The 19,986-nt window shown below is 48.1% G+C and overlaps 3 protein-coding genes across 3 annotated transcripts in view; 1 reads left to right on the top strand and 2 right to left on the bottom strand.

Moving 5' to 3' along the window:
• Window positions 1–358: 358 nt before the first annotated feature.
• Window positions 359–6,360, bottom strand: LOC131721948 (zinc finger MYND domain-containing protein 15-like). Its single transcript, XM_059015350.1, has 10 exons — window positions 5,943–6,360; window positions 5,409–5,567; window positions 5,063–5,155; window positions 3,811–3,927; window positions 2,898–2,986; window positions 2,299–2,400; window positions 1,992–2,121; window positions 1,600–1,658; window positions 941–1,101; window positions 359–615 (listed from the first exon to the last, which is right to left on the bottom strand). The coding sequence occupies exons 1-10, from the start codon at window positions 5,989–5,991 to the stop codon at window positions 363–365; spliced, it is 1,212 nt and encodes a 403-aa protein (XP_058871333.1). The 5' UTR covers window positions 5,992–6,360; the 3' UTR covers window positions 359–362.
• A 4,041-nt stretch (window positions 6,361–10,401) lies between these two features.
• On the top strand, window positions 10,402–14,660 carry LOC117967950 (zona pellucida sperm-binding protein 3). The gene is made up of 9 exons (XM_059015515.1): window positions 10,402–10,801; window positions 10,886–11,004; window positions 11,848–11,951; window positions 12,649–12,826; window positions 13,116–13,236; window positions 13,641–13,732; window positions 13,802–13,914; window positions 14,021–14,143; window positions 14,507–14,660. The coding sequence occupies exons 1-9, from the start codon at window positions 10,424–10,426 to the stop codon at window positions 14,617–14,619; spliced, it is 1,341 nt and encodes a 446-aa protein (XP_058871498.1). The 5' UTR covers window positions 10,402–10,423; the 3' UTR covers window positions 14,620–14,660.
• Window positions 14,661–15,675: 1,015 nt separating this feature from the next.
• Window positions 15,676–19,986, bottom strand: part of LOC117404510 (F-box only protein 24-like) — a 6,504-nt gene continuing 2,193 nt past the window's right edge. The window contains exons 5-11 of the mRNA XM_059015349.1: window positions 19,618–19,856; window positions 18,767–19,010; window positions 18,279–18,437; window positions 17,558–17,679; window positions 17,085–17,216; window positions 16,675–16,845; window positions 15,676–16,054 (exon numbers count right to left, since the gene is read on the bottom strand). Of these exons, the coding sequence (XP_058871332.1) occupies window positions 15,743–16,054; window positions 16,675–16,845; window positions 17,085–17,216; window positions 17,558–17,679; window positions 18,279–18,437; window positions 18,767–19,010; window positions 19,618–19,856 (1,379 nt within the window). The 3' untranslated portion in view covers window positions 15,676–15,742. The remainder of the gene's footprint in view (window positions 16,055–16,674; window positions 16,846–17,084; window positions 17,217–17,557; window positions 17,680–18,278; window positions 18,438–18,766; window positions 19,011–19,617; window positions 19,857–19,986) is intronic.

Genomic DNA, 19,986 nt, shown 5'->3' with positions numbered 1-19,986 from the left:
CTGCATATAATGCACAGTTCACAGCCTGCCTCTGTAAAGCGCTTTGTGATGGTGGAACACTATGAAAGGAACTATATAAAAATGTATATATATATATATATATATATATATATAATTGGACATTCTAAAATTGGGGAGAATTTTTGGGTAAAATAATTGAACACAAATTTTTAAAAAAAATGTTTTCTTTGTTTAATTGTATTTTATTAGTATTTTTTGTTGCTTTTATTAAAACATTACTATGATAAAAAAACAAAAAACAAAAAACAAACATATATTCTTGCGATCGTCTCCTCGCGTTTCCACCCCCCCCCCCCCCCCTCCTCCTCCTCCTCCTCCTCCTCCTCCTCCTCTCCCATGATTCACTGCTTCCTCCGGCGCCCCGCGTTGCGTGCCTGTTTCTTCTCCTTGCGCGTCCGCTTGCCGCTGTCGGGGGGCGTGCCCGCGGGGCCGCTGGGATTGCTGGCAGCGGTGGTACGGTTGCCGTGCTGGGGCTGGGTGTAATGGTGGGGGTTGACCAGGTGGGGGTGCTGTAGGTTCTGTGCTTGCTGCTGCTCACGTTTGCTGTTCTGGGCGACTTTATAAATCAGGTGGAAGAGGAAACCGTTGGAGTACCTGCGAGCAAAGAGGGTCGGATCAAAAAACTCTGCATTATCAACAACTGCTGCTGCTGCTGCAGAGTCACTTCCAATAGGAGCTCGTTTGTTTGACGTCTCATCTGAAGGATGGAGCACAAGGAGGTTCAGTGACTTGCTCAGGGTCACACACACACACAGGGAGTCAGTGGCTGAGCCGGGATTTGAACCTCCTGGTATCGAGCCCCTTTCTCTAACCAGTGGACCACCAAACCTCCTTCAAATGTCACCTATAGCTTCAGAAGTTGCCGTGGGGTTAAAGCGTGTGCGTGTGTGTGCGTGTGACTCTCGTCTCTCTCCCTCACCATGGCATGTTGTTGTCGCCCCCGGCGACGCGCAGCGGGGAGCGGAAGGGGTTAACCCCGGCCTCGCTGACAGATCCCCCGGTCGCTGTGCTCATGCTCTGCTGGCTCACGGCACAGCTGTACTCGCTGCACTCCGAGAAATAGGCCGGGACCCTCAGGGACTGCGGACACAGAGAAGCACAGACAGGGGGCGCTAAGGAGCCGTTTTGCTCAGATCACTGATGGACTCTGTTCATTCGCGGTCTGAGCTGCTCAGTTACTCAGTGCTATGGACTCAGTTTCCTCTAGTTTTACACTCGGTAACACTGAAGGCACTAGAGCCCAAACGCTGGTCTGCTTGACTCAGTTTAGTTTCAGTAACACTGATGAAGGCACTAGAGCCCAAACGCTGGTCTGCTTGACTCAGTTTAGTTTCAATAACACTGATGAAGGCACTAGAGCCCAAACGCTGGTCTGCTTGACTCAGTTTAGTTTCAATAACACTGATGAAGGCACTGGAGCCCAAACGCTGGTCTGCTTGACTCAGTTTAGTTTCAATAACCCTGCTGAAGGCACTAGAGCCCAAATGCTGGTCTGCTTGACTCAGTTTAGTTTCAATAACACTGATGAAGGCACTAGAGCCCAAACGCTGGTCTGCTTGCCTTGTTGTCTGTGCTTACCTGCAGTCTGGGTAGGGAGCTGATCCAGGTGTCACTGAGTCCAAAGCCACAGTTAAACCCTGCAGGTCGACAAAGAGACACACCTTCAGCTAGGATTGCACGATAACAACATTTTCAATGAAAATACTCATCATAATCCCAGTTAGCTCCAACTCCAAGACAGTCAAGACTATCCAGGGATGGAAATAAGACTCCTGTTGCATAGCAGTTTCACCCATTCCAGGTTTTACTATGAGCTTGATTCGCCACTGTGTGTCTAGGCAACAAGCTCAGGTGTGTCTTATTATTAGACTCCTAGTAAAATCAGGGGTGGATCAAACCGCGATTTTCATCCCTTCTAGTATTTAAAACACGCCCCTGCCAGCCCCACACCCCCCCCTCGTTGAACTCACCAATCACAAGGTCAGGCTTGGGTCCCTGCAGCATGTGATAGGGCCGGGAGTAACCTTTGACCCGGACGATCCTCTTGTCCGTTTTCTCCTCGGAGACGAAGTTGGGGTGCACCAGAGTCACGTGACCATCCTGGTTTGGGGAGCGGGCAGTAAAAACAGGATGAGTGTGCCAAAAAGCGTGCTTTCACAGTCACACTTCTGCCTATTCAGTTTAATCTGCGTGTTTTAGCAAAATGGTCTATTGTCAAATGACCCAGCGACTGTTTAGCTGATTTCGCTCTTAAAGGGGAAGCTGTATTGGCCGTACCTTCCTCTGCAGGACCGCCTGCTGTTCGTCGGCTTCTTTCGGCAGTGCCTCCCCCACGAAGTGGATCTCAAAGGCCACGTGCGGCAGCAGGACGGACAGCTCCTGGACAAGGACAGAGACGGGCAGCTCCGGTTACTCACACTGACCACAGGCTGGGCCGCGCTTCAGTCTGAGCCTGGCCAGCAGGGGTCGCTGTAGCGCGATGCGTAGAAACAGTCCCTGCCGGTTTCGCCTTTTAACTCAAAAGAACGCCAAAGCCAATGCGATGCTCCCTCAGGAATCTCCAAGGCAGACCCTCGGGGACCCCTGCGCTCCCCTGACTGTGTGACTCCACCCTGCACACCACGCGGCCGTGCCTTTACCAGGGGAGACCCTTGGGGACCCCTGCGCTCCCCTGACTGTGTGACTGCCCCCTGCACACCACGTGGCCGTGCCTTTACCAGGGGAGACCCTCGGGGACCCCTGCGCTCCCCTGACTGTGTGACTGCCCCCTGCACACCACACGGCCGTGCCTTTACCAGGGGAGACTCTCGGGGACCACAACTTCTATTTAAAGAATCAGAAGAGAAGGGAAGGGGCAGGGAAGGGGAGTCTCTTACCCAGAACACCAGAAGCATGTCAAACTCCTTTGCTCCTTCTATGATGTGGATCTTCAGGGACTGCTTAGTCAGGATATTGAGCTCAGGGACTGTGGCAGATGGGACACAGAGAACAAGGCTGTCAGTGGCTGAGCTCTGCAGAGGCTACACCCCGCACGAGGGTGCCGTGGCTATTCCACCAAGGAGAACGAGCCCCAATAACCCGGGTGAGCCCCCAGAGTTGTGTACCCTCCTGTGAAAGAAACACAGCACTCTGCAAAGCTTCAGGAAGGATTCTGTTTATACAATTTTGGAAGAGAAAGAAAAACCTAAATTCGAAAAATGACACCCAGCTGTGGTTTTGCTTGGCTTGGACGTGGTTCAGTCTGTCGGATTTTGAACGAAGGAAAAGTCTAGAGCACGGGTTCTAGAGCCAGGGTTCTAGCGTATGGGTTCTAGAGCAATCTTTTTATAGAGCTGTGTTGCTATGAAAGTCCCTCTTATTAAAGAACAATGCGATATTCTGTGATGCTTAAAATCTACAGCTCTGCATCATCTAGAATCTTAGGATTGAGACATTAATTAAACTATATGAACATAATTTAGATCGTTTATTCAACATCATGTTATCAAAGAAACTACAAAATGATCTCGCAAAAAAAAAAAAGTCTGTACCGGATGCCATAATAGCAGTACAGTAATATTTCATGTTAGATTTGGAAATTTTTCGGTCTTTTCGTTCAGCACGTGGAAAACTACAAAGCGGTGTGTAATTCAATATGTTAACATTATTCAGCAGGTTTCATTCCACTTTATGAAGCAGGATTAGTTAATTCTATATAGAGGGGGATGCTAAAGTTTTGGCCAGAGCTGTGGACGTATTGAAGGCAGAGCCAGGTTTCTGCAGAGGTGTGAAGGGAGTTGGGACACTCACAGTGGCGCGGGGCGAGGGAGGTGATGATGTAATAGATGGTCAGCGGGCAGGAGAGCAGAGCCGCCACGGGAGAGTCGAGATCAAACCCACGCCACGCGTAATAATCACTCCACGAGGCTGAGAGAGAGGGGGAGAGGGGGGGAGAGATAGGGAGGGAGGGAGCAGATAATGACAACGGGAGAGGAGGAGAGAGAGCGGCTGTCAAATTGCTTGATATGATGCTTTTGAATGTAATTCTTTTTCTTCGGTATTTGAGAAAATAAACACTGAGGTGACCAGAGAGATGGAAAGAGAGAGATGGAGAGATGGAGAGAGAGGGAGAGATGGAGAGGTGGAGAGATGGAGAGAGAGAGATGGAGAGGTGGAGAGATGGAGAGAGATGGAGAAAGAGATGGAGAAAGAAAGATGGAGAGAGATGGAGAGATGGAGAGAGAGAGATGGAGAGATGGAGAGATGGAGAGGTGGAGAGATGGAGAGAGAGAGATGGAGAGAGATGGACAGGTGGAGAGATGGAGAGAGATGGAGAGGTGGAGAGAGATGGAGAGATGGAGAGATGAAGAGAGATGGAGAGGTGGAGAGAGATGGAGAAATGGAGAGAGATGGAGAGGTGGAGAGATGGAGAGAGAGAGATGGAGAGGTGGAGAGAGAGAGAGGTGGAGAGATGGAGAGAGAGAGAGAGATGGAGAGGTGGAGAGAGAGAGAGGTGGAGAGATGGAGAGAGATGGAGAGATGGAGAGAGATGGACAGGTGGAGAGATGGAGAGATGGAGATGGAGAGAGATGGAGAGATGGAGAGAGATGGAGAGGTGGAGAGATGGAGAGAGAGAGATGGAGAGATGGAGAGATGGAGAGGTGGAGAGAGATGGAGAGATGGAGAGATGGAGAGATGGAGAGGTGGAGAGAGATGGAGAGATGGAGAGAGATGGGGAGGTGGAGAGAGATGGAGAGATGGAGAGAGATGGGGAGGTGGAGAGAGATGGGGAGGTGGAGAGAGATGGAGAGATGGAGAGGTGGAGAGAGATGGAGAGGTGGAGAGAGATGGAGGTGGAGAGATGGAGAGATGGAGAGAGATGGAGAGATGGAGAGAAGGAGAGATGGAGAGAGATGGAGAGATGGAGAGATGGAGAGGTGGAGAGATGGAGAGGTGGAGAGAGATGGAGAGATGGAGAGATGGAGAGAGATGGAGAGGTGGAGAGAGATGGAGAGATGGAGAGAAGGAGAGAGATGGAGAGATGGAGAGGTGGGATATTTACTCAGGGGTGCTTTGACACTGGGACCCGCGACTGGGACAGTCTGCATCAGGATCCTTCCTTCCTTCTTCAGGGGGGCATAAGGGTTCATCCTTCCTGGAGGGGGGCGGGGCGTAAATACGGAAATCAACCAATCACCTGTACGCATTTATCAACATTCCAGTGCATGCAGTCTGCAGTGATGTCATCCCAATGCACAGAACACAGGGCACCGTTCTAAGGTTATTTAAATGCAAAACAATGAATGGTGCTGCCATGGGTTACAAGGTTATAATTGCATCACAGGGTTCTGGTGAGGAAAAATCCTTCATAGTGATTGGTTGAATTCCCACAGGTGTGCCGTACGAACCTCGGAAACAGACGGGGGTGCACTCAGTGCTGGGATCCCAAAAAGGCAGCAGCTCATAGTTGAAGGCTTGGACCAGCATGCTTTGCTTCGCCCAGTACCCACAATTCAGTGCTCTGGAGGACAGGAAGCGCTCCTGGTCGAAGGTGTCAGAGGTCACTTCTGTGAGGGAATTAAATATCATGACATTTTTAGTGCAGAGAAATCATCCATTTTTTACCATTAAAAATAAAACAGCCCAGACTATAACACACAGTGGGTTCGGTGGTCTGGTGGTTAAAGAAAGGGGCTTGAAACCTGGAGGTTCAAATCCCGGCTCAGCCACTGACTCCCTGCGTGTGACCCTGAGCGAGTCACTGAACCTCCTTGTGCTCCGTCCTTCGGATGAGACGTCAAACAAACGAGCTCCTATTGGAAGTGACTCTGCAGCAGCAGTTGTTGATGATGCAGAGTTCACCCTCCTAGTCTCTGTAAGTCGCTTTGGATAAAAGCATCTGCTAAATGATGAATTAATAATTATTATTATTAAGACTGTACCTTGTGTGAAGGTGAAGGGTAAGTTTGCCAGCAGCTTCTCGCGGGTCATGTAGCCCTGCAGCTTGGAGCACCAGTTTTGGTGACTGACGTCATCAGGGGTCTTTACCCAGTCGATTTTCTGGCATTTTTCAGAGCAATAAAACACAGCCCGGCACTTGACACTGTACGGAGGGAAGGGGGAGACAGAGAGAGGGAGAGGAGGACAGCAGGGTGGAGGCAGAGGTAGAGAGAGAGAGATAAGGGGGGTGAAAAAGGGAGCACGAGACAGAGAGGGAGAGAGAGAGGGGGAGGCAGAGGTAGAGAGAGAGAGAAGAGGGTGAAAGAGGGAGAGGAGAGAGGGAGAGCGAGACAGAGAGAGGAAGAGAGAGATGGGATAAGTTTCCCCATGTCCACTGTCATCATTTTAGGGTTACCCACTTCGAACCACAGTGCTGAAATAGAAAAACCAACACACACACCCTCTCTCCCTCTCTCTCTCCCTCTCTCTCTCTCCCTCTCCCTCTCTCTCTCCCTATCCCTATCTCTCTCTCTCTCTCTCCCTCCCTCTCTCTCTCTCTCTCTCTCTCTGTGGGTTCCTCGCCTTACCAGAGTGTTAGCGTGGCCTCGAAGCCACGTTTCTTACACACGTGACACGCTCGGAGGTGCGCGGAGCTCAGGGTGAAGCCTTCTGTGGGACCCCAGCCCCGGAGGCACGGTGTGGACAGAACCACCCCCAGACGCGACAGACAGGAGCCCTCCTGCAGGAGACTGGGGGAGGGGGGAGGGAATCAGCTGTGAGTTTGTTGTAATGAGAAACTGTAGTACATCTCTAAATCTGTACAGCAGTAAGTCACTCCCGGGTAAGCAGCCACGTCTTGTTTAAAAGGAGATTCAAAAGAAGCCGCGTCTCACCGGTGCACTTGCGCGTCCCCCACTGCCATGCTCTCTGGTCTTCGGGGCTCCCCGCCGCTCAGCGGGGTCTCCATGCAGCGGCACAGCAGCCCCGCGATAATCTCCGGCAGAGCGCCCGCAGGCTCCCCGAACTCAAACCCCAGGAGAGCGCCGCGCTCGTCGGTCACAAACAGGAGCCGCGGCTGAGCTGTGAGAGTGGCAGAGACAAGCGGTCAGTGGCTTAAAACACCGTATATGACGACCTCTTCCAGTCTTCATATGGGGGGCAGCTACAATGGGGTGAGGCTGGCAGAATGGGGCCACACAGTATGCTAACTATACCCTACATGATCTCCAGTGGCAATGCAGACAGACAATGACGCGACAATGGCAAGGCAATGGTTCTGTATTATAAAAGGGCTAATGGTAGCACTTACAATGGGATGCCATTGGTAGAATGGTACCACAGTGTGCTGACTATACCCTCAATGATCTTCAATGGCAATGCAGACAGACAATGACGCGACAATGGCAAGGCAATGGTTCTGTATTATAAAAGGGCTAATGGTAGCACTTACAATGGGATGCCATTGGTAGAATGGTACCACAGTGTGCTAACTATACCCTCAATGATCTTCAATGGCAATGCAATAATGGTTCTGTATTATACTGAGGGGCGATGGTAGCACAAGTATAGGGCTGATACAATGGGATGCCATTGGTAGAATGGGACCACAGTGTGCTAACTATACCCTCAATGATCTTCAATGGCAATGCAATAATGGTTCTGTATTATACTGAGGGGCGATGGTAGCACAAGTATAGGGCAGCTGCAATGGGATGCCATTGGTAGAATGGGACCACAGTGTGCTAACTATACCCTCAATGATCTTCAATGGCAAACATGAATTATTTATTATGGAAGTTGATATTATGGAATATTTGTATATTTGCATAAACATTTTGTCTGTTCTTGTTTTAGTATTCATGTGTATCAAATCTTATGTAAGCCCATCCAAATGTTAGCTTTAAGATCATTTTTGTAACCTTTTCCTGCATGGCTACCTCAATGGAGACAAACGGATGGAAGACATAAATATGCGTCCGGATCGAGATATGAAAGGCATAATAATAATAATAATAATAATAATAATAATAATAATAATAATAATAATAATAATAATAATCACTGACGGTACTGCGCTCCGTGCTGGTTGCCCGTGGAAACGTAGCTCCGCAGCTCCTGGGCGCTCAGCAGAGCCTCGCTGTCCCCCAATAAGCGCTCGTCCAGCGGCTGTGCGTGCCCGCTGACCGAGCCGCTGAGGACGTGCAGAATCCACCGCGGGCTGGCGGCGTCAACCGGGAGACCGGCGCAGCGGTCCTCTCTCCCGGCCAGACCCACCGCGGCTCCCCGTCCGGCCGCCTCCACCAGGTAAGCTCGGTACCAGCGGAACATAGCGTCGGTAAAATCCACCAGGGCGTCGCGGTATCCCGTTACAAACTCCATAAGTACTGGAAGAAGAACGGATTATAGTATCTTTTTTTATTTTCCTTTGGTAGAATAATTTTGATTCGTTTTTTCATAAACCAAAACACACATTATTATTATTATTATTATTATTATTATTATTATTATTATTATTATTATTATTATTATTATTATTACGCATATTGCTGCTTAGAGAACACAATTAAAATGTTCAAATATTCAATTATATATAGATAGATAGATAGATAGATAGATAGATAGATAGATAGATAGATATCATGTTTATTATTGTTGAATTTGTAAGCAATGACAAATGATATTTTTGAAATATGTTAATAAAACCAATTAGAACGGATCTCATATCGCGAAAGTTAATATTTAATAATATTGTTAAGAGGAGGGTCAAAACCTTTAAAAAAAATCGACTCACTTTTTAATTGTTTTAAAAAAAACAACAAACATTTGATTTAAAAAGTCTACGGGTGTCAGTTGAGATGTGGTCTTGATAGCCAGTTTGCGCATCGCAGTTAACCCGGCCGACCTGACTGAGATCAGTCGATTCAATGGGACGTTATCAAGCAAAAATCATCCCAAAGCAATGGGGCGACCTTCTAACCCCTAAATCTACCCCCTACCCCTAAACCTAATGTGTACAACTAACCTAATCTCAACCCCTAAACCTAATCTCAACCCTAAACCTAACTGTATTAAACTATTATTTCAACACCGCTTGTTTAGCGCCCTCTAGCGGCTCCTATATCGGCGATATCCATTAAGGCGCTTGATCTGATCCTATACCTGCTGGGAGCGATTGGTACCTACTGGCTCAATCCTATGGGATGATCTTTGCTTGATAATGTCCCATTGAATCGACTGATGTCAATCGGATCGGGTGTCAAATACAAATACAGTTTATCGATTAGAAGCCGAAATGTATATCTAATGATGTATATGTTGAATATATTGTTATATTTATCATGACCATGTATTACTTTGAATGTATTGTTTGTGGTACAGTACTTGTGTTCTCTAAGCAGTAATGTTGATATTATTATTATTATTATTATTATTATTATTATTATTATTAGTTTTATGAAAGATAAATACAAATGATTATATGACAAAAAAAAAGCTGATAGATTTTTTAAAAAGAAACAAAACAAAATTAGCATATAACATTGCACCTTTTAGTAAATAACGATATATAGATACGATATAGATATTTAAATCTAAAAAAAAGTCATTTAAGAAAATTCAACAGTTTTTTTTGTTAATTCCACGTTACCGTTACGGTTGAAACTTTAGGAAAACAATTTAGAAAAGACTTCAGACAGGTCGGTCTCTCTTTCTCTCTCTCTCTCGGACAATGTTCTGAGACTTTATTAAAAGGATTCGAAGGAAAATATTATTTTTCTAATATCTGTGACGTCTGTATACAAAATGTATACTGCCGGCTGTGCGTTGAAGTGAAGAACTGCGTCATTGCGCACGTTTTCACGTGCGTACATATAGAACTTCAAGCAGAGGCAACACAACGCTGTGAAAACCATTCAAATAACCGCCTTTAACTCTTTCACGGCTGTCCAACCATGGTCCTACGGGGGCTAGTCCACACAAAATGAGAAAATTAACCTACTTCAGGGTCTGGCTGGCGTTTTAATTGGTTTAATTAAACAATTTAGAGCAAGGTTTGAACAATGATCCACCGTGGGCCACCCCTGCATTTGCGTCATCCACATGTCCCTATAATACAGGGGTGCACAATTCCGGTCCTGGAGGGCCGATGTCCCTCCTGGCTTTTGTGCCAACCTTGCCCTAAATTACTTAATTGGACCAATTATTACCAATTATTGGTCTAATTAAGTAATTTAGAGCACAGTTGGAACAAAAGCCAGGAGGGACACCGGCTCTCCAGGACCGGAATTGTGCACCCCTGCTATAATATAAAGTCTAAATATATATTTATTAAATCCGTCCCCATGCATGAAAGGGTTAATTGGAAATTAAAATCCCACGTGCAAATCAATTAGGTTCCACGTGCAGCCCGCCTAACCTCGCTAGTATAAAACAAGCCGGCTGTGCGCTGGGAAGATACGTGGATTTGTCTCTTTACTCGGTAACGATGGATCATACAGCAAGTGCCAAGTTTTTAATTTTCACGCTGGCCGTGCTTGGATCGCTCCGCGGCGGAGCCAGCTCACCCTGGCTCGGTTCTCAACCACTTAGCAAAGCCAAAGCCGGTAGCGCCGTTGTGAATTACCCGACCCCGTCTTCAGAACTACAGCAACCCGGATTCCGAGCGCTGCTCCCGCAGACTGTCGCGGCGCAGTGCGGGGAGTCTAGGGTCGTGGTGACGGTCAAGCGGGATCTGTTCGGTATCGGTCAGCTCATCAAGGCTTCTGATGTCCGCCTGGGAAGCTGCGGGGTTACGCGGCTGGATGATGCGACGCAGAGCGTGGTTTTTGATGCGCAGTTGCAGGAGTGCGGCAGTACTCTGATGGTAAAAGCGTTTGCACAGTAACAAAGGAATGTATTTAGCTCGGTATGCAGGGTGAATTTAATAATGCACTTTTTTCCTATCTAGATGGTCCAGGACACGCTGGTTTACAGTTTCACCCTCAGCTACAGCCCGACCCCCAATTCTAACCTGCCTATAGTGAGAACCAACGCCGCTCAAGTCGGCATCGAGTGCCGCTATTTGAGGTGAGCGCAGCTGACTGTCCTTATAGGAATAGTTTCGACCGTCAAACTACCTACAGTTCCAATACATCTTAAGATAGCAAATATACAGGGTATAATTTTAAACTTTGATATCCACGTGAGACCGTCTTGTAACACTTTAGTTACAAGCTATTTGATTGAGTTTGATGCGTTTTATAAGTTGTTCCGGTCCCCTGCAACGCACTGAATACATAGTGTAGATTTTCGGACGAGTCAGTGCGCGCGTCACTCCACGCGTGTGAAGTCGTGGGTTTGGTAACTGTCCCGTTCTTTTTTTTCTGCCTTCTCAGTTTATTGTTGGCAGGGAAAATATTTGTACTTTCAATGTCTTATTTGTTGGGGGGTGGGGGGAATATCATGTGTAAATATTTATACCCAAATTACACTTGTGCTGCGTCTCGTAAAGCGCACTGTCTCTGGTTTTCTAGCTACTGCGCATGATCGTGTTTCTCCATACATTAGAGCAGCGGTCTCCAGCCCTGGTCATGGAGTTGCTGTGGCTGTTTTTCAACCAATCTGTTAACTGGGCTTAATCAAGATTAACAGGTGTGCCAGATCTTTAGCCACTGTGAGGATAAGCCTGCTGGAGAGGGGCTCTCCAGGACCAGGTTTGGAGACCCCAGTTTCAGAGTAATTCAGGACCCAGCAAACACCTTTGACACTAAATAAGACAAACGCCATCATTCCTGTTGAGAATGGACCAGCATTTAGTCTTAAATTCCGAAAATGAAAAGCAACTGGAAATAGATTTTAAACAAAAAAAAACAGTATTTAGTCCTATGGAGAGTTTAATGGTGATGGCTGGCTTCCTTGTTTCTGACCCAGGTTGCACAATGTGAGCAGCAATGCGCTGAAACCCACGTGGGTCCCCTTCACCTCCACCAAGCTTGCAGAAGCCGCCCTGGACTTCTCCCTGAGACTGATGACCGGTAAGCAGCTTCCCCTCTCATCCCGAGAGTGCCCTGTCCAGGGAAGACAGCTTCAGACTCCAATATTGCAACCAGCTGGCATTGAACAATTACACTCTGGGGACCAGACTGCAGCTCCAGGCCGTGCATGACTCTATAGTCAAGTTTTGTATTGCCTAGAAATTAGGATTGAGATTAAGATGTGTTATTATATGTAATATAAAATTGTTAACATGTAATCAAACTACAAAATATTGGGGCAGCAGTGTGGTGTAGTGGTTAGGGCTCTGGACTCTTGACCGGAGGGTTGTGGGTTCAATCCCAGGTGGGGGACACTGCTGTTGTACCCTTGAGCAAGGTACTTTACCTAGATTGCTCCAGTAAAAACCCAACTGTATAAATGGGTAATTGTATGTTGAAAGTGTTATCTGTATAATGTGAAATCTTGTAACAATTGTAAGTCACCCTGGATAAGGGCGTCTAAGAACTAAATTGCAGAACTATTGGAAGCATAATTAGTAGCATTTCATGTTGGATTTTGAAGTGTCAATTTTTGTTCTTTTTATTAAATACATGAAATTAAAGTGGCATGCAATCCAATATGTTAACGCAGGTTTCATTCAATTATGAAGCAACGTTTAATTCTATAGAGGGATGCCAAGCTTCTGGCTGTGGCTCTAGGCCTAGTTATCTAACAGAATCCTCCTTTCTTTACTAGATGACTGGCTCACCCAGAGGACCTCCAACATCTACTCCCTGGGGGACGTCATGAACATCGAAGCCTCGGTCGACGGGACCAACCACATGTCCCTCCGGCTCTTTGTGGACAACTGTGTGGCCACCATGGTCCCTGATAAGAACGCCAGCCCCCGATACGTCTTCATTGACAACAGCGGGTGAGTGGCTGGCATTTCTTTCCCTTTTGAAATCCAGAAATCTTATTTGGCAGACTCCTTTTATCCAAGATGACTTTTCCCAGGTGTCCCAGTGCAAAACAAGGTTACAGTGCAAAATATTTGCTGTAGTTTTACAGCAAGTGTAACTACTAGAATAGTAAGCCAAGAACTTGTGGTTAAGACTATCCACATTGATGTGATGGTGCATCAGCTCAGTATCCAGTAAGGTGGTGCTTAAGCTTTCTGGTTTCTTGTATTGATGTATTTTAAACCCTGTGTGTCTCTGTAGCTGCCTGGTTGATGCGAAGGTGTCTGGCTCCGGGTCCCGCTTCATGTCTCCCAGAGTGCAGAACACCAAGCTGCAGATGAAGCTTGATGCCTTCAGGTTCTACTCTGATGCCCGGAGCTCCGTGAGTATGAAGATGCACACGGGTGACATCACAATGCAGTGCAGTATGGAGACGTGCACACTGGTGACATCACAATGCAAACTTTTTCTACTGGTAGCTCTAATAGACTGGATAGCTTCTGCACAATAAGACTTGCTGGAATTAACAAATCCCTTTACAGATAAGGTCAGCAGTGTGGAGTAGTGGTTAGGGCTCTGGACTCTTGACCGGAGGGTTGTGGGTTCAATCCCAGGTGGGGGACACTGCTGCTGTACCCTTGAGCAAGGTACTGTACCTAGATTGCTCCAGTAAAAACCCAACTGTATAAATGTGGGAATTGTATGTATAAAAGTGATAGCTTGTCACAATTGTAAATCGCCCTGGATTGGTACGTCTGCTAAGAATTTTTTTGTGTTTGTAACCAGATCTACATCACCTGCCACCTGAAAGTTGCGTCTGCTTCCCAGAACGTGGACTCCGTGAACAAGGCCTGCTCTTTCGCTACCGGCTCCAGCAGGTAAGTGTCTGAGAGGGGCGTCCTGTCTCCCTGTCCCCTGGGTAAGCTAACCCCTGGGCTCTCCCCTAGGTGGAGCTCTGTGGACGGGAGTGATCAGGTATGCAGCTGCTGCAATACTGGGAGCTGTGCTGCGGGAAGCCCTTCCAGAAAGAGACGAGGGAGAGGAGCGGCTGGCAGCATGGGTGAGGGATCGACGGCTTGGTCTGTGTTTTTTGGGGGGGGGGGAGGTGGGGAAAGGATAATTTGTTTTTATGTGAACTAGTTCAATGTTTGCCTCTTTCCTTCCAGTTGAGAAGCTAGCACTAGAATGGGAAGGCGATGCTCGTGTCGGACCCCTGATTGTTCTGGAAACTCTGTATGACCTTGATGCCCAGAGTCTCCATCTGAAAACGGAGGACAGTAAATCGCAAGGTAACCGTTCTGTGCCGCAAGATTGAACGAGCAGAGCCTTCTATTTTAAATGTTCCACTGTCCTGGAACTCATGCCCCCTTAACTTGTGTGCCTGCAAGTAGCATTGGCTAATGTAAACAAACTGGTAAGCCAACAAAGCTGACCTACAGGAATGTTGGTTTATGGAAGGATGAAGCGCAAATGTCGCGTTTTTATGGGTGTAAAACTCCACCTGATTTGAGGGGCAAGACTGCTTTACTGGTAACCAGTTGTGCAGGCTTGCACCTACAGTCCCAGTGGTAGCGCCCTGTAACTGACTTGTGTAGGCTGGGATCGAATGTGCTTGATTTCTGTCCTGTGACTCTGTGCCCCTCTCTCCCCAGGCTTCCCTGTTGAGGTTCTGGTCCTGGCTGGTGTGGTTGCTGCTGTGGCTCTGGGCTGCATCGCTGCGCTGGCTGTTGTGCTCTACAGGAGATCTGGCAAACCCACTGTTTGATTTTGTACTTGTCAATGAGAACAATAAACCTGTCACTGAAACGCACTGTGGTCTGTCATTTAATAGACTGGTGGGGCTGAAACACTGCACAGGAATGTTGCTCTGGATTCCTACTGGCATAGATAAGGGGGTTTGAGAGCGATTCACTTCTGTACCATGTAATGGCTTATCAACACTTGCTTGGTTCAGTGAAGGAGTCATTATTGCAATGGCGTGCCAAGCTGGGCTGTAATGCATTTGTATTTCAATGTCTTAAGCTATGCAAGGAGTAGCTTTGGCTCAAATAGTATTAATACATTTGAGAGTGACTACAGCATCACAAGAAGGAAACTGATTTGGGTCTGTTCTTGTGCCTATTTTATAGTTTCTTGGCAGGCACCCTTATCCAGGGTGACTTACAATTGTTACAAGATATTGCATTATTTACATACAATTACCCATTTATACAGTGGGGTTTTTACTGGAGCAATCTAGGTAATGTACCTTGCTCAAGGGTACAGCAGCAGTGTCTCCCACCTGGGATTGAACCCACGACCCTCAGGTCCAGAACCCTAACCAGTACTCCACACTGCTGCCCCAATTTTAGTCTTGTTCCCCTTTCTTAACAGAGGGAATTCTTACTGCAACACATCCTTTAAGTCCTGATTTCAAGATCTAATGGATAGATGACAGCTGTGCCTTCTGCTAGCTCTGTTGTCAATTCAATGCTTGTCTTTATATTCCTGAAGGATTGTTCATCCTTGTTAGACAGCTTTTTGGGTCTTCCAGTCCTGCGTTTGTTAATTACAGATGATGTTTCATTGTGCTTGTGGATTATGCGTCGTATACCACCCATTGAAAATCGAGTGATGGGAGATATTTCATTCAATGTTTTTCCTTTGTGAGTCAAGGTTGTTATAATAGAAAACACTAGTGGAGGCTTTGAGTAAATAAATTCTCATAATGAATCAGAGTATAAAAATGCAACATGTCTCACACTTTTGCACAGCAGTGTATAGATGAATAGAAAAAAAAAGAAATTATGCATTGCTAAAGTACTTTATTTTGGCTTCATAATTGCTTTCAAGTAATAAATCAAGACAAATCTTTTTCAATTCCACCACAGAGTTTGTGGCTGGGCTGGTTAGACCGGCGGCCCCTCCCCGGTGCTCTGTATGGTGTTCAGCGCTTCACACAGGAAGTCTCTCTGGAAGGTGGGCAGGGTCATGTGATTCACGATGTCCTTGAGCCTGTCCAGCTGCTGGGGGACGGTGGTGCAGCTCCGCAGTTCCATCAGGAACGAGCGGCAGAGCCCCGCCTCCTCGCCCTCTGCCTGACCCCCCCGCGACCTCTGCAGGGGCGGGGTCCGGAAAGCGGGCGGCAGGTCGATGTCGTGGCAGGACATCATGTAGAGACAGTCCCGGGTCGAACAGAGGGAGCACACACAACGAGGGGCCTGGAGAGCGAGAGGAGAAGAGACTGAGGCAAGCAGACCAGTGTTTGGGCTCCAGTGCCTTCATCAGTGTTATTGAAACTAAACTGAGGCAAGCAGACCAGCGTTTGGGCTCTAGTGCCTTCATCAGTGTTATTGAAACTAAACTGAGTCAAGCAGACCAGCGTTTGGGCTCCAGTGCCTTCATCAGTGTTATTGAAACTAAACTGAGTCAAGCAGACCAGCGTTTGGGCTCTAGTGCCTTCATCAGTGTTATTGAAACTAAACTGAGGCAAGCAGACCAGCGTTTGGGCTCTAGTGCCTTCATCAGTGTTATTGAAACTAAACTGAGGCAAGCAGACCAGCGTTTGGGCTCTAGTGCCTTCATCAGTGTTATTGAAACTAAACTGAGTCAAGCAGACCAGCGTTTGGGCTCTAGTGCCTTCATCAGTGTTATTGAAACTAAACTGAGTCAAGCAGACCAGCGTTCTTGAAACTAAGTCAGACAGACCAGCCTTCATCTAGTTTCCTCTGGCTCTTAATCCTTAAATTATGTATTCGGCAGACGCCTTTATCCAAAGCGACTTGCAGGCGTTACAGGGCAGTACAGGGTTACAATGGAAGATTCATATTGAAGCTCTCACCTGAATCTGTAGCCTGACGAAGGTGGCGCTGCCCTTAGGCCAGCCTGGCAGCCTGCCCCCTGCCCCGCACCCGCAGCCCTGCACCTCCCTGCTTGAGTTGAGGGTCTCCAGCAGCACCAGGGAGTGGTTGAGCCCGCACCACACTGACACGGGCTGGCGCAGGTACGGCACCTGCAGCAAACACAGCAAGCTTCAGCAAACTCAGAGCAGGTTTCGAAACGCAGCCTCTCAACTCTTTAGAGCTGTCAGGCTCTGGGGAGGATGTGATGTCGTGTCCCTATTAGGGTGTGTCAGGATGTGGGGTCCCTAATACCTGCTGCACAGGACGAGTGAATCTACAGTGTGGGGGTGTCAGGATGTGGGGGGTCCTAATACTTGCAGGGTACACTTGACTGCCCTAGGGGGCTTACCTGTGTGGGCTCGCCCCGGTCTATCTTGTCCCCGGTGCCTAGCTGTCCATAGCGGTTGTTCCCCTGCATGAAGATTCTCCCAAATTCATCCACCAGTCCCAAGTGGTTGAACCCCAGAGAGCAGCTCACCACCTGTGAGAGGGACAGGGTGCAGTCACCAGGCTTGGGGGTTCCTAGTAATTCCATTCCAATTCCAGTTCCAGTTCCAATTCCCACAATGCCCCATTCCCTTTTAATCACTTTCATTCATTGATGAAAACGGAAATTGGCAGCATTCTGTTGACAATGAGCTTCTCACCGTGGCAACAACTTAAAGTGAATACGCTGTTTGCTAGCCACTGAAAAATCGTTCATGTCTCTCAAACGTCAGTTCCACCTTTTTCAGTATCATTGTAATGACAATTGTACAGTAATTGCTCCAGCATCGTTGTAATAATTGTAATTATTCTTGCCCCCCCCCCAGGTCAGCTTACCTTTGATGGGAGGGGGAGAGCGAGGGGCATTTGAAGGTCGATGGGGTCGAAGGCGTGCAGAGTGCCGAAGAGATCTCGATACACCCCGGCCGTGTGCACCTCAAAATACACTCCCCCGGCATCTGAAACCACGAGCAAGCCCTTACAGAATAGTTCCTTCTGCTGAATGGGTACACAAACTTACAAGAAACTAAGAGCTGGTTTGATCAACCAGTACTCAACCTGCACTGACCTGTGATGATGTAGAGCACACTATTCTGATCTGTGATGATGTAGAGCACACTATTCTGACTGCACTGACCTGTGATGATGTAGAGCACACTATTCTGGTCTGTGATGATGTAGAGCACACTATTCTGATCTGTGATGATGGAGAGCACACTATTCTGACCTGTGATGATGTAGAGCACACTATTCTAACTGCACTGACCTGTGATGATGTAGAGCACACTATTCTGATCTGTGATGATGTAGAGCACACTATTCTGATCTGTGATGATGTAGAGCACACTATTCTGACTGCACTGACCTGTGATGATGTAGAGCACACTATTCTGACCTGTGATGTGTGATGATGTAGAGCACACTATTCTGACCGCACTGACCTGTGATGATGTAGAGCACACTATTCTGACCGCACTGACCTGTGATGATGTAAAGCACACTATTCTGACCGCACTGACCTATGATGATGTTCTGGCCGCACTGTCCACTCACTCACCTGTGACATAGAGCACGCTGCTCTGGTTGGAGTGGACCTGTTTGATGCACAGGTGGGGCAGGCACTTGGTGATCTTGCGCATGGACAGCTGGACGGTGTACGAGCGGGGCTGGTCAAGCTGGGTCTCGTTCACCGTCAGACTGTACACCTTCCCTTCATCTGCCAGGAGAACACAGAGGCACAGTGACCGGTACAGCACAGGGGTGCAGGGTACAGTACAGGGGAGCAGGGTACAGCACAGGGGAGCAGGGTACAGCACAGGGGTGCAGGGTACAGCGCAGGGGAGCAGGGTACAGTGCAGGGGAGCAGGGTACAGCGCAGGGGAGCAGGGTACAGCGCAGGGGAGCAGGGAACAGCGCAGGGGAGCAGGGTACAATGCAGGGGAGCAGGGTACAGCGCAGGGGAGCAGGGAACAGCGCAGGGGAGCAGGGTACAGTGCAGGGGAGCAGGGTACAGCACAGGGGAGGTGTGTCTGGTCCAGCTGTTACCCGTGAGCAGCAACAGGGCTCTCTCGCTCTCATGGCCCACCAGCCGGATGTCCCTGAACCTCATGGAGGAGTGGAAGGTCATCTTGAAGACTCGCTGGCCGCTGGACTGCAGGTAAACCTCGACGCAGTCACAGCGCAGGGCCGCGCCGTCCGGCCCCCTCGCGGACGCGCCCGCCAGCTCCCGCCGCGCCAGCACGTAGAGGTACTTCCTGTACGCCGTGTCGCTGCGCGGGTCCGTCGCAAACTGAGGGGCGGGGGGGAGACATAGCATTAAAAAAAACTATATGAACATAATTGAGATCTTTTATTTAACTTCATGTAAATCAAAGAAAATATAAAAAAAAGTCTACCGGAAGCCATAATCGTAGTACAGTTCATGTTAGATTTGTAAATGTCACATTTGTCGGTTTTTTATTAAGTATATGGGGGGGGGGGGGAAGCGGGGTGTAATGCAATATGGGCAGCAGTGTGGAGTAGTGGTTAGGGCTCTGGACTCTTGACCGGAGGGTCGTGGGTTCAATCCCAGGTGGGGGGGACACTGCTGCTGTACCCTTGAGCAAGGTACTTTACCTAGATTGCTCCAGTAAAAACCCAACTGTATAAATGGGTAATTGTATGTAAAAATAATGTGATATCTTGTAACAATTGTAAGTCGCCCTGGATAAGGGCGTCTGCTAAGAAATAAATAATAATATGTTTAACAATTATTCAGCAGGTTTCATTCAACTTCATGAAGCTCAGTGAGTTCATTCTGCAGGGGGCTGCGTCACGTTTGGTCAGGGCTGTGTATAGATGTGTATAAGGAATAGAAGCATGCGTTGCCAGGATGTATGAAGGCTCTCTGCGCTCACGTCCTTGGCGTGGCGGCACAGCACCACGTAGCGGCAGGCTCGCTTCCACTGGATCTGCCCGAGCGGAGAGGACACGAGGGCGTTCTTCAGGAAGAACAGCGTGCCGTTGTGGTCCAGGATGAAAACGTGGTCCTTCGTGGGCAGGAACTTCCTGTATCCGTGGGAGAGGTGCGGAGCCACGGCGCGGCTGAGCAGACGCTTCCGTCCTCCGAAAGTCTGGAAGAAGAGGCCCTTGGTATCTGAGAGAGACAGACGATAATAATATCTTTATTTTTTTTATATATAGCGCCTTTCATAGTGGACCACCATCGCAAAGCGCTTTACAGAGGCAGGCTGTGAACTGTGCATTATATGCAGAGTCACTTCCAA

The sequence above is a fragment of the Acipenser ruthenus genome, chromosome 50 (genome assembly GCF_902713425.1).
Source record: "Acipenser ruthenus chromosome 50, fAciRut3.2 maternal haplotype, whole genome shotgun sequence".
Lineage (NCBI taxonomy): Eukaryota > Metazoa > Chordata > Actinopteri > Acipenseriformes > Acipenseridae > Acipenser > Acipenser ruthenus.
The sequence above is the reverse complement of the archived record's forward strand: the minus strand, read 5'-3'. Positions and strand labels throughout refer to the sequence as shown.

Excerpts from the sequence above, each read along its gene's own strand:
- LOC131721948 (XM_059015350.1), bottom strand. The coding sequence starts at position 5,991 with ATGACCCGCGAGAAGCTGCTGGCAAACTTACCCTTCACCTTCACACAA. Across the intron at positions 2,987-3,810 it reads CTCCCTCGCCCCGCGCCACT|TCCCTGAGCTCAATATCCTG; the intron begins GTGAGTGTCCCA and ends CATCTGCCACAG. Across the intron at positions 1,659-1,991 it reads CAAGCCTGACCTTGTGATTG|GGTTTAACTGTGGCTTTGGA; the intron begins GTGAGTTCAACG and ends GTCGACCTGCAG.
- LOC117967950 (XM_059015515.1), top strand. The coding sequence starts at position 10,424 with ATGGATCATACAGCAAGTGCCAAGTTTTTAATTTTCACGCTGGCCGTG. Across the intron at positions 10,802-10,885 it reads AGTGCGGCAGTACTCTGATG|ATGGTCCAGGACACGCTGGT; the intron begins GTAAAAGCGTTT and ends TTTCCTATCTAG. Across the intron at positions 11,005-11,847 it reads ATCGAGTGCCGCTATTTGAG|GTTGCACAATGTGAGCAGCA; the intron begins GTGAGCGCAGCT and ends TTTCTGACCCAG.